The following is a 12,920-nucleotide window of genomic DNA, read 5'->3' as shown; positions in this document are numbered from 1 at the left end:
TTTTGTCTTGAGATCCCTGGCTCCAAACTTCCTGATGGTTCCACATCTGCATATGTATAAGACTAACTACTGCCCTGGGCAAAGAGATGAGGCCAGGTTTGGTTTCTGCTTTTCAGAAAATGCTTTTAAAAATCCTTTTGGTGAACAATCTTTCTTTCTGCCTTTTTAATATTTCCTTCTCTGGGTTAACTTCCCACACCTATGAAAAATGTTTACTTGTAATCTTTTCTTAATACCTATTTCCGATAAAACAGCAAATTATAGTCCACATAATCTTAGGTCATAATAAATATTTTAGTCTTGACGAAAGCGTAACACTCTCAGCTGCTTTTATTCCCATCCTAACTGCCTGTCGAGGATTGCGGGGGGGGGGGGGAGGTAGGTTTTTCACGTGACCCCGGAAGCCCTCGCTGCGGACTTTATTCCGTGCACCGACCACCTCAACGGCCCTCAGAGCAGGTGGCTACAATACGGTCGGGCCAAGCATACCCTGCATACCAAGGTGAGCTACGCTTTGCTTAAGCTACGAACTGAAAGACGCGCAAAGCGTGCTGCACGAAGGCGCCTGTTGCAGCCATTTGAGGCCAGAGTGATGATCGGGCCTGATTTGAGGCCTTGCGCTTCCTGCCGTGGGGGGGGGGATGTTGTGTGATTTTTATTTCTCGAGGCCAGAAATATCTGGATTTTCAGTGGCCCATGGCCGCTCTGTTTTCTGTGTGAGAGATCCCGGCCGGGCAAGAGACCGCAGCCGACCTTCCAGAGGCGGAGAAACGGCGTGCAAAACCGGTCGGCACTTGAGTCGATGAATGGCAGCAATACTTCCCAATCAAGTTGCCTGTTCTTTCCACAGCTCTTGGCGCCGGCGGGACGAAAGGGGCGTGCGCCGGAGGAGGCGGTGCCGGCCTCACGCCTTTACCCGCACAGCGAACCCGCCCGCCACCTCCCATTCCTCCGCCAGCTGTCCGCTGCCTGCTTTCCCCAGCTTCCGTCGTTCCTGGCTCGGGTAAGTTGAAGGCTCTGAAGGTCACTCACTTTTCCAGAATCGGGTGCTGGAGTGGAGACGGGAGGATGGAGGGAAAGCCACCCTTGGACTTTGGTAGTTGGCGTGGCAGACATTTAAGAGTCTGAATTCCATAGTCAATACCGCAGTGGAATTTGCATCTCCGCGAATGTCCTCCTCTGCCGGTTTGGGGCCTGCGATCTGGGCGTTTTTCCATTCCTTCGGCGGTGAACTTGCCACTCTTTGCAGAGAAGCATGGTGCCAACTGCTTCCCTGCCTTTCACAGTCCTGCAGCTTTTCCACCAGAGGATGTTCCCCGAAAGACTGGTCGGAGAAATGTGGATCGATTTTATAAGTTGAGCTTCTAGGCAGGCAGCCAATTCCGCGGAGAGAGATTGGCCGGGGGGTGGTGGTGAGAAAAAGTAGAATGAGCTTTCTTCTGGGCAAGTTGACATGTATCTCCCACTTTAAAAAACTATGATTGGAGTGGATTTACATGCTCAATGGCAGTGGCCATTCATAGATGAATTTATTACTGATTTATGACTGATAATTTATGAATGTTTATTTGTTTGAGAATACCAACTTTTAATTCTAGATTTGCTGTATAGGAAGTGTAGTTTAAGGATACAATATAGTAATTCATATTAACTTTTAGGCGCAAATTTCACTAGAGACCAATGGCTGGAATAATCTACTTTCAGCAGGGTGGCTATTTCCTCTTCATTTGGGCATTATTCATACCCCAAGTAATTTCCCCACACTTTAAAAATATTTTCAAGAATTGAAATTAGCATACTATTTTCTTAAGGTTAAGGAGAAATGCTGCTAACATTAACAGACCGAGAGACCACCATTAACTCATTTTGTGCCTATTGAAAAAAAATTTGAGTTCTGAATAATATGAGTTGTAATTGAAAAGCATTAAATAATTTCTCAAATTTGGTATACCTAAGTGAACACAAAGTTTTGGCTTATATGATTATTTTCCTCCATTCCCTACTCTAAGTTCCTATAGTGTTTAATTTTATATTTTTCCTAGGTTTGCTACCAAAAATGTAATGAGATTTTAATTGCTTCTAACAAAACAAGACAGATTCATGGCAGAAAAAGTTATACATGACTATACTGCTTCCAGTATCAGAAGCAGAAAGGCTTTCAAGGCTAATTGTGCTCTTGAGGGTTTCACATATTGGGGTAGCCATTTTAGAAACAAAATGCTGATCAAGCTAAGTCACAAATTGCACCTAGGAAAAAATGAGAAATTGTTAACTTGGATCTCTGCAAGGCTTGGGAGTTGGCCACTTTCTCATTATTGCTGTCTTATTTTTTTCTCACTTTAGAAAATCTTGATTTCCCTAGTTAAGCAATATGTACCATATATTTCCCTCATCCCGCCTTTCAGCTTCTGGGATCAAGTAAACCATTAGTCTTCCCTCTTTATGTCAAGACATATACTACATTGCAATTCATAATGATTTCTTAGTGATTAGAGAGAATTAAATAGAACGGAAGATCAACTGTTAAATATTGAACAGGTTATTTCAAATTGAATATTTTAAATTTTGTTGTTGTACTGTTGTCTAAAGCTTCTGGCAGTATAGTGTTCTTCCTCCCAGGTTTCATTTTCAAATACCTAAATGTATTCAAGTGGCTGTTGATCCTTTCTCTTCTTCTCTACTGCTCTCTGATCAAGAATGCCACCTTTGCTTTACCACCTTCACAAATGCATGCTGCTTCCTTTCTTAAATCTATGTTATTTCTACTCTCCCCACAGTATTCCATTGTGACTTAAAGCAATTCAGCAAGTTATGCTAGAAGTTACTTGCTGCCATTTTAGTACAATCCAGGCTATCTTAGAGAAAGTGTTATTAAATTATATTTTAATAGCATTATTTACAGTTATATTTGTTTACTAGCTGTACCCAGCCACGCGTTGCTGTGGCTCAGTCTGGTAAAAGTGTGTGTTGCTTTTATGTCCAACAGATGGCGCTGTTTTTCAAAAAAGCATGTTTTTACCTGTCACAGGTGTGACATCTATATAATATAGGTATATAAAAACACGCGCATATTCGAATGCAACGTTGTGTCAAAGTTTCAAAGCAATCGGTGAAGAACTTTCGGACATTTAAGATTTTGAACAAATGAACATTTACATTTTTATTTATATAGATTTTTGTAATAATTCGAATAGCATCTGAAATAAACTACAGTTATAATGTTAGTATGGTTTAAAAATCTGCTGCATGGGTGATAGGTGCCTGAAATATATAGCTAATGGAATCCCACTTTTGTGTCTGTTTCCTTTTTCAGAACTGAAGTGTATCTCTAGCTGATGTTTAATAAATCTCACGATGGTGGCTGAAACCTTAGGCCTAGAAAGTTCTTCAATATGGGTGCTGGCACTGTTGGGAACTTTTACAGTAACTGTTCTTGGGCTGGTGCACAAACTAGGACTGATTTATCAATTCTGGCATCAGGTAAAGCCATTTTATAACAGAATTGTAAAATAAAACAACTGGAATCATATGTATCCATTGCATTCTCAGTGGAGGCAGTATTCTTGGAAAAATTATTCAGATAATGAAATATTTTTAGCAGGTAGCTTTTAAGAGAAAGTAAAAATTTAAAACTATCCCTAGTTTTTATATACCTGCAGTTCATTCCTCTGGCTATGTATTAGATTTGTGGCAACCAGATTTTTGTTGTATGACTTCTGTAAAATAGCATCAACAGGTGTCCTTATCCTTTCTAGGTGGACCCTAAAAGTACCCGGCACGGTGGGGAGATAGTGGCAGAGGTGCTGAAAGCTCATGGTGTGCGCTACTTATTCACGCTGGTGGGTGGACACATCTCCCCCATTTTGGTGGCTAGTGAGAAATTGGGCATTCGTGTTGTGGACACAAGGCATGAAGTGACTGCTGTATTTGCAGCAGATGCAGTGGCCAGGCTCTCAGGTATTGCTTTGTACTACTTTATTTTCTGTGGGAGGAATTCACAGACCCAATGACACTTTGAATTTTTCTGTTGCAGGAACAGTGGGAGTTGCTGCAGTGACAGCAGGACCTGGAGTAACAAATACTGTGACAGCTATGAAAAATGCCCAAATGGCAGAATCTCCCGTGTTGTTGATTGGAGGGGCAACAGGCACATTGCAAAAGGTAGGCTGCTCCAGCCACTGGCTCTGAAGTTTGAAAAAGAACAAAGGTGCAATTTGCTAATATTGCTGATTTGTTTTGTGAGATACACGGGCTTTCTCCCAAACCTAAATTAGCTTTTCACAGCATCTGTATGGTAAACAAGCCACTTTTTATAAATATTTGTGTACCTGATGGTAAAATCAGCTATTTCTATGTGGGATGAGTATAAGAGTGGGCTTTCAGTTTTTTCTTTCCATTCTTCCTCTTCTCAGGGCCGAGGAGCTCTCCAAGATATTGATCAATTATCTCTATTCAAGCCACTCTGCAAATTCTGTGCTTCAGTGAACACTGTCAAAGATATTGCTCCTGTGCTGCGAAAAGCAATTGCAGTTGCCCAATGTAACACTCCAGGTATGTCCTTGTTCTACAGACTTGGAATTAATCTGGCCTGCTTGCCCATAATTACAGTTTCTGAGCAGAGGGGCAGCTTGGTAGGAGTGATTGCTGGAATAGGCTAGGATGTTTGATTTAGATTGCTTTTTGCTTTGTTCTTGAAAATCAGGAAGTCTTTCCCTTGGGCCAGTACCATTGTTATATGCAAGCTAAAGCAAAATGGAATTTCAAGAACTTATCCATAGCAACTTGGAAGCAATTAGAAGAGACACTTCTTTTATTTTAGCATAACACTTTATTTCTGAATAGTAGCCGCTCTCAGCAGTGTGTTTGCTCAACATTTGAAAAACAACTGGGTCTGAAGATAGCAGCACACCTTTCACACATCTTCTTGGTTCTTAATCTTCCTATCTAATCCTCAGAAGTAGATTCTCAACATTTACGTATTTGGGAGGAGATTACCTTTCTTTGGTACATTGAAGTTTGGTTACAAGACAATATTCCCTCCCTTCTGTTGTAAAATGGCTTCAGAAACTTTATGCCATGCCTTAGATAGATACAGGGAAACACCACAGCTACCCAACAGAGAATTCCCACTTTCAAAACTAACATTTTTGAATTTTTTGGGATTTGGAGGTATTAGGCAACTACTGTTTGGTCTCCAGCCTTTGAGCATTTATAATATTGGTGAAAATTGTCCAATGGAAGTCAAATGTTTTAGTAGTTTTGTGATAAGAATAATCATGCTTGGCAGGGAAATGTACTTACTTAATGTTTTCTGAAGATAAAAGATGTTCCATCTTTGAAAAGAGTCTTATTAATATGAAAAAAACAATGTGGTTATAAATGTCTTGTTTGCTTGGTAACAAATAATAAAGATTGGATGTGCAATTGTCTGATCCAATGATCAAAAGATTTTAAATACTGAAGAAATTAAAGTATGTTTTACTGTTTGATCAATTTAATAGCTTTATTTTGTCATCTTGCTTCACAGAGGATACTAAAATTGCATTTTCTGTATTAATAATAATATTGACGGTTCTTACAATTGAGAGCAAAAAATGAAATATTCCATCAGTGATAATTTTTAGAACAGTATGTGACAGTTGGTAAATTGTTTAAAGAGTAGGAATGAATGGTCATTGAATGGTCTCGGAGAAACCATATTTTTCTAGCATGTTGAAATGGTAAAATGGATTGTTTGTTTACCACCCAGTTCATGGTCAGGTGACTATAAGACATAATAGTGCCATATAAGATACGGTTATTAATTTAACTACAGATTTTTCTTTAACATTTTATCTTCCACTAAAACCTTTGTTATTCTTATAGGCCCTGTGTTTGTGGAGTTTCCTTTGGATATTCTGTATCCTTATTATTTGGTTGAGAGAGAGATACTTAGGAATGTTTTTCCCAAGAGCCTGAAAGGAAAGGTCGTGAACTGGTGAGTTGTGAGTTGTTATCCCTTTGCTATCAGGAAAGGTTTTAATGGGTCAGTTGGCTCAATGAAAACCCAAAGATAGATTGTTGCACTACAGAAAACCAAGGGGAAGTTCATTAATATGTGCATTGGATGCTGCTATGGAATATTTTTTGTCATATACGTGTGTGCCTCTATACACAATAAACACTCTGATCATTTCTAGATTTTGTTTCTGATTGTCCAGGGAAAGTATGAAAAAGGACTAGGACAATTCCAGGTATCCTAGATTATTTTTCTTAGATTTTTTTAAAATTAGATTTTCCTGAGAACCTCTCTACACCAGGGGTCTAGAGAATTGGGCTGTGTGAGTGGCTGGCCAGAGCACTCACAGTTCAACTTGCACCAGCCCACTATTTGTGCAAGGGCTCCGTGCGCATCGGCCCGCTACTCACACAGCCCAGTTCCTTCTTTTCCCCCTAGCCAGGCTGCCAAGCCTCAGGTTGGGGATTCCTGCTCTAAACTAAAACAAGCATAACATTTGAAAGATTTCTCTTGTTAACTCTTCTTTTTCATAGGACAATTTCTAAATTTGGCTGAGTATTTCTACAGAACCATCTTGCAGTGCATACTTAAATGCAACATATTTCTCTAAATTGCAGAAATAACAGTTCTGCATGTTTCCTATTTTTCTTACTTTGGAATTTTTTTTCAACTGTTCTGTGTGAGATGCTATTTGTATCCAATTAATTCAAAGGCATATTTTTCTGGGATAACATGGTGACTGAGCCCAGGGAAATTTGCAGCTTTAAGAAACCAATACCATCTCTAAAGCAACTTTTGATCTAATCAACCAAGCATCCCTGGTTGACAGTAGTGACAATGTGCCAGCTGAAGTTATTTGAAATAATTAGTTCTAATCAATAAACCATTTTTTAATCATTTCTAAATTAGATTTTTGTGGTCTGTTCTAAGGTAACCTATAGTAGGCTAGATTCAAAATTCCAATAGGTGCAGAAGCTGAGCATGCAACAGCTATTTTGTTCCAGTTGCAGATGAATCAAATTAATTTCCAGGTTATTTTCAGGGTGCTGGCTGTTGGTCTATAACTTTAAATCAGAATTTGGTGTAAGCACCAAAAGCACTTTTGTAATAAATCTTAGCTCACTATATTTACATGGTTCCTAATCTTGCAAAGAATAATTATTGCTGTCTTATTATTACTGTCGATTCTCTCCTTTAGGCCAAGTATTTGCTGTATGGCCTTATATGATCCCTGCATTCTGATTTTATGTTTTATAATCTAAATCTTTTTTATATATGTTGTATATCTTATACTGAGAATCTCTCCCTGTTATTTAATAATAGATTCTTGACTGTTTCTTCCCAATAGAATATTTAACAGAATAACAAAATAACAGAGTTGCAAGGGACCTTAGAGGTCTTTTAATCCAACCCCCTGCTCTATACCCGTGGTGGCGAACCTATGGCACGCGTGCCACAAGCGGCACGTAGAGCCCTCTCTGTGGGCATACGCACCATTGCCCCAGTCCTAGGCTTTCAGTCCTGTCCATGAGCAACCTGCATAAAAATCTCCCCGGGCAAGTGGCTTTTTAAGCTGGGTTTTATAAAACTTTTTCGCTTTAGGCCTCCATTGCCGTGTGCAAAAAAAAAGAAAAGTTCAATCAATTTCAACTTCTCGCGGGAAAAAAAAAGATCTCACAAAGTTGGAATTGATTGATTGAACTTTATTTTTAGTCCCACACAGTGGCGGAGGAAGTGACGTGTCGGAGCTGGAAAGAAGGTGCCGTGTTGGGGTGGGGGGGAGCGGCGGGAATAAGGCGCTCCATGCGGGGGTGGGGCGGCAGGAGCAAAGCACTCCGTGCGGGGGGTGGGGCAGCAGTAGGGTGCTCCATGCGTGGGGGTTGAGCAGAGCAGCGGGAGCAGGGCGCTCCATGCAAAGGGTGGGGCGGGGCCTGTGCATGGGCTGGGGAAGCAACGCAGCGGCGCTTGCATGGTGGTAGACCAGTTGCTTCCTTCCCCCTGCCAGACACCTGCCGAAGCTGTGCAGGGTAAGGTTGCCGCGCCTACCCCTGCCCAGATGCCCTCGTCTCCCCTGTTCTATCCCAGCCTATTGCCGTCCTTGTTAGAGGCACAAGGACCAAACCCCTGCTGATACAATAGGCTGGAAACTTTAAAACAAAACAAAATCCCTTTTATTTGGGTGACCATCCTGTCAATAAGTCCAAAACACAAACAGCAAACCTCAAGTCCAAAGGAAGGAAATAGTCCACAGGAACACGTTGCAAACAAGATGAACAGACCAGGATTCCAAGAAGCACTTTGCAAACGGTTGCCTCCAGCAACGCCCACAACTCCCCTTTTTATACAGCAGTTCCAGGGCGTTGCCTTTCATTGCCTTCTTTTTTTACTCTCGAGTAGTCGCATAGACTGTTGTTGTTTTTTCCTTGCTACTTGACGACGTCTGCGAGCATCAACCAGCTCATCCAGGTGTGAGCCTTCCGAATGACTGAGGACGAGGAGTGTGTCGACTCGAAGTAGTCTTTGTGCTGACCTCCCCGGTCCGAGAAGTAGTTCGGCACTCAGAACATTAAGTAGTCTCGGAGGGAGACTGGGACTACCGGGGAGTTGTCGGAGGAGGTGGAGGAGGAGTCTAAGGAGTCTGAGTCGACAACCCAACACAGGCTGGCACGGAATCACAACATCCCCCAAGCATTTTTTTTACTAACCTGCCTTTCAGCTGCATTCCGTTTCTCCATTCGCTTCTCAGCCTTCGGCGTGTGTTTGTGGGACTATTAGTAAAAAAAAAAAAAAAGTTCCATCAGATTTTCTAATTTCTCACGAGATCTCAAGAAGTTAGAAAGTCTGATGGAACTTTTTTTTTTACTGATAGTCCCACAAACACGCGGCGAAGGCTGAGAAGGAAATGGAGAAATGGAATGCAGTTGAAAGGCAGGTTAGTAAAAAAACTCTTGGAGGAGGGGAAGGTATCTGGGCGGGGGCAGGTGTGGCAACCTTACCCTGCATGGTGGTGGGAGGGTGGGGCGCGTGCCCTTCCCATGCCAGGCCAGCCCCTGCAGCCCCGGGGAGGCGGTGCTGGGCAGCAGTGGGCAGGGTGTTGAGGTGGGGGCCGGCAAGCCGACCAAAGCAGCAAGTGGAGCGCCGGAAGTTCGGGGAGGTAGGGCGTTGAAGTGGGCAGTCAGGCCATTGGCAAGAGCAACGTGGTTTGAGTGGTAAGCGGCCTCAGAACAAGTGGAACAGGTAAGGAAAGAAATCCTCGCTCCCCCCAGAAATTGCCTTTCTTTCCTTACCTGACTCCCAGCCTCGTGCTGTTTCTCCTTTGCAATCCACCGCCGCCGCATGCAAGGAAACAGGATGTTTTTTGGGGGGGAAAAAGGTCAATCAATTCCAACTTCTCATGAAAGATCGCTGCTGCCTGACACCATCGGCAACCCCCACATGGGGGCCGATGGTGTCTGTCAGCAGCCATAGCCTGCTGGCCCCTCGACTGGCACACTCTGGGGCTCCGCAGCCCGCTGCAAATACTGGGCCAGCCCTCCAGCATCAGGCATAGTAGGGGAGGGGGAGGCACATGATGCAGACCGCTGGACGCACCTACTCCATCCCATCTGTTTTTGCTTGTGGTTGGAGAGCAGGTCACTGCTGGTCATCTCCTCAGCCCCCTCACAGATCTTGCCCTTGGCCTGCACGTGGAGCCTGTTCCCCTTGCGCATCCGATGCACTTTGGCCCCGCCTTGGGCTGCTGCCAGCAGCTCGCGTAGGTTCATTAGACCGCCACCTCTGCCCAGAGTGCCTAGCCCACCCAGCACAAAAGAGGTGAAACGGCCAGCTAGCAAGCTCGAGTAGAGGTGGTAGAGCACGCCCAGCAAGCAAAAAGTCACCCTGAGCGGGGAAAGTTGGATCCCTGTTGGCACCATGGCCCCCAGTCCCAGCTAGGATTGCGTGCCTCTCCCCCCATCTCAGCTGGGCCTGGACAGCCATGATGGCGATGGGGATCCAGCTTTTCCCACTCAGGGTGGTCTTTTGGCTGCTGGCCCTGGGCGTGCTCTACCACCTCTACTCGGGGCTTCCTAGCCAACCACTTCACCTCCTTCGTGCTGGGTGGGCCTGCAGCTGTGCGCAGCAGCCTAATGGACCTGCGCAAGCGGCTGGTGGCCGCGGCAGGTACCGAGGTGCACAAGGGGAATGTGCTCCACCCACGGGCCAAGGGCAAGACCCTCAAGGGGGCTAAGGAGATGACCAGTGGTGACCTGCTCTCCAAAAAGAGATGGGACAGACTAGGCGTGTCCGGCGGTCTGTATCGTGCCCCCCCCAACTCCACCTGCTGCTGGTGCCGTTGCAGCACTGCTGCTGGAGGTTCAGCCCAGTATTCACAGCGGTCTACGTAGCCCCTGCTGCTGTATGCCATCAGCCCCGTGTGCTCACCGCCTCCTGTGTGCGCACCTTGGGGTCTGCCAGGCTGGCCAGGGCAGGGGCCAGTCCCTTGCCATCTCCGGGGCATCCCCAGGGGCCAAATATTGGCCAATTGTGGGCTGGATCCGGCCCGCGGGCCTTGTGTTTTGTTTTGTTTTTAATAATACTTTATTAATTTTCAAATTTTACATTTAGGTATTTAAAAAGCAACATGGTGACTGGGTTAATCAATAGTTTGATAACAAAATCTTTAGTACAAATCTCAAATTGCCACATCAAATATTTCTTCTCTTTTCCCCTTAACATTTACTATCTCATATTCAAGCTAGTACAGTTCTTATTATATCAACTCAATAAAACATTATTACGTTTATCAATACATTTTTAGCATATACATATCTTAATTACATTCAATCTTCATAAACAATCCACATCCTATTATTAATTTTTACCCAATTTTTAGTTTCTCATCAATATTCCAATTTAACCTTTGATATTTATAATTTTCAAGCCTTAGGTAACCAAGTCTTCCGGTTTGCCGCTGTGGACGTCTAGAAGGCGAGCTCCGTCTTCCGCGTCCATTTTCGCTCCACTGGGGACCCTGGAAAGGGTTGAAAGTCACCCTATAGGGGTGACGAGCAAGGAGGGCAGTAGCCCTTCCATTTGATCTGGGGCAACCCTCCAAACTGGCAGAGGAAAGACCAGCCATAGTAATATGGCTCGTCACTAGGCTGCAGACAGCCGAAGTCAAACTCACCACCAAGCACTTTGAAAGCAACGCGGATGAAACTGGGTGAGATCTGCTCTTCTCTTTACCCTAAATACTTTCTCTTCCTGTAAAAGCTGTCTGAAGTATCTTTCCCCCTGTGAGGAGAGAGGGAAGGAATTTCTAGCCCACCCTCTAAGAATAGCTGCGTCTTTTAAAGCATTAAAAGAACAACTTTAATCTAATTGGATTTATATGTTCCTGAAACTTAGGGACCAAAAAATTTCCTATTTTTATTGGAGACTCTTGTTTTTATGTACAAAAAGGAAAATTGGAAAAAGGACTATAAAAATTTTGGACTCAAAAAACCTTAAATGGCATCGGTGACATCTTGTAGCGAAGTTTGGTACTACAACTTGTTATTTCTTAAAAGAGACTTGGCTCGAAGCCCAGACCTTAGATAAGATTTTTCTGACCTTGGCACCACCTGTAAGAGACTTAGCTGTAAGAGAACAGCTGGGCGGCATAACTGGCCTACTTGAACTGTGAATGTAAACCTTTACTGACTCTTAGAGTTATACATGGGAAACTGCTTTCCTATCTCTTTATTTGAGGAATATTGGTCACTATATGAGATGTTGAAATACCTTGGATTATAAAATCTTACTTGACAAACAAGTCTTTCTACTAGAAAGACTATTTATAAACACGTGAAAGATATGGATGAAGACCAGGAAAAGATCCTTTCCATGTTGAAAGCAATACATGAAACCATTCTTTTAGCTTGTGATAAAATAAGATCTAACATAAAAGATCAAGATGCCAGCTTAGATGCACAAACCCAAACTTTGACTACAACCAAAGAACCAACAATGCAGAAGATAACAGAAGAAGTGGGACAATCAAATATTAAGACAGAGGACTTAATTGACCAACAAATGCAGCTGATGGAAAATCCAGAAAAGGAAGTGACAATACTGAAAATGCAAATGACTTTCTTTATAAATCAGAAGAAATTTGAGAAAGAAGAACAATTTGAATGGAAGACAAACATATCAGGCCAAGCATGGGGAATTGGAGTAACAGGGAGACAACCTAATGAATACAAATGGGCTAGTCCTTCCAAAAAAATGGCAATTAAACAGTCTCCTTTATTTCAAATAACATATATAATAATAGAGGGAGATCTATTTGACGATCTAAAAGCACTGATATGGAAGCCTAGTTAGCAAAGGAAGAAAGCCAGAATAAGGTTGAAGAAAATTTGGGTCTTGACCTATTAGAGGGGATTGCATATTATTAATTAGAGGGTTAAAGGGAGAAATTGAGATAAGGGGAATTCTGGTCATTAGATTTAAAATACTTGGAAATTAGTTGAAAATAAGGACTAAAATGTATATTTTGGATATTAGATTTTGTTATGAATTGAGATAAGGGAAGTCTTGGTTACCTAAGGCTTGAAAATTATAAATATCAAAGGTTAAATTGGAATATTGATGAGAAACTAAAAATCGGGTAAAAATTAATAACAGGATATGGATTGTTTATGAAGATTGAATGTAATTAAGATATGTATAAGCTAAAAATTTATTGATAAATTTAATAATGATGTCAAGTCTGCTAACATTGGATGTTATTGCTTGACATAAGTGAAGAAGCAAACATATCTATTTAGTCTACATATTGCCTCAAGAGCAAAAGCAGGCATTGCGGGCCAGATGAGGGGGGAGGAATGCCTGTGAATAACTACATTATCTTAGCATAGCACAGCCAAGGTCAAAGCAGCAGCAGTTTGTAATAACAGAT

The 12,920-nt window shown here is 42.6% G+C and overlaps 1 protein-coding gene across 1 annotated transcript in view; it reads left to right on the top strand.

The window, feature by feature from the left end:
* The first annotated feature begins 976 nt into the window (after positions 1–976).
* The window catches only part of LOC107287123 (acetolactate synthase-like protein), a 41,612-nt gene continuing 29,668 nt past the window's right edge, over positions 977–12,920 (top strand). The window contains exons 1-6 of the mRNA XM_029284064.1: positions 977–1,003; positions 3,314–3,480; positions 3,756–3,957; positions 4,034–4,161; positions 4,413–4,551; positions 5,866–5,977. Of these exons, the coding sequence (XP_029139897.1) occupies positions 3,355–3,480; positions 3,756–3,957; positions 4,034–4,161; positions 4,413–4,551; positions 5,866–5,977 (707 nt within the window). The 5' untranslated portion in view covers positions 977–1,003; positions 3,314–3,354. The remainder of the gene's footprint in view (positions 1,004–3,313; positions 3,481–3,755; positions 3,958–4,033; positions 4,162–4,412; positions 4,552–5,865; positions 5,978–12,920) is intronic.

The sequence above is a fragment of the Protobothrops mucrosquamatus genome, unplaced genomic scaffold (assembly GCF_001527695.2).
Source record: "Protobothrops mucrosquamatus isolate PMUCROS unplaced genomic scaffold, P.Mucros_1.0 scaffold352, whole genome shotgun sequence".
Classification (NCBI taxonomy): domain Eukaryota; kingdom Metazoa; phylum Chordata; class Lepidosauria; order Squamata; family Viperidae; genus Protobothrops; species Protobothrops mucrosquamatus.
Note: the sequence above shows the minus strand (reverse complement) of the source record. Positions and strands in the feature narration are given on the sequence as shown.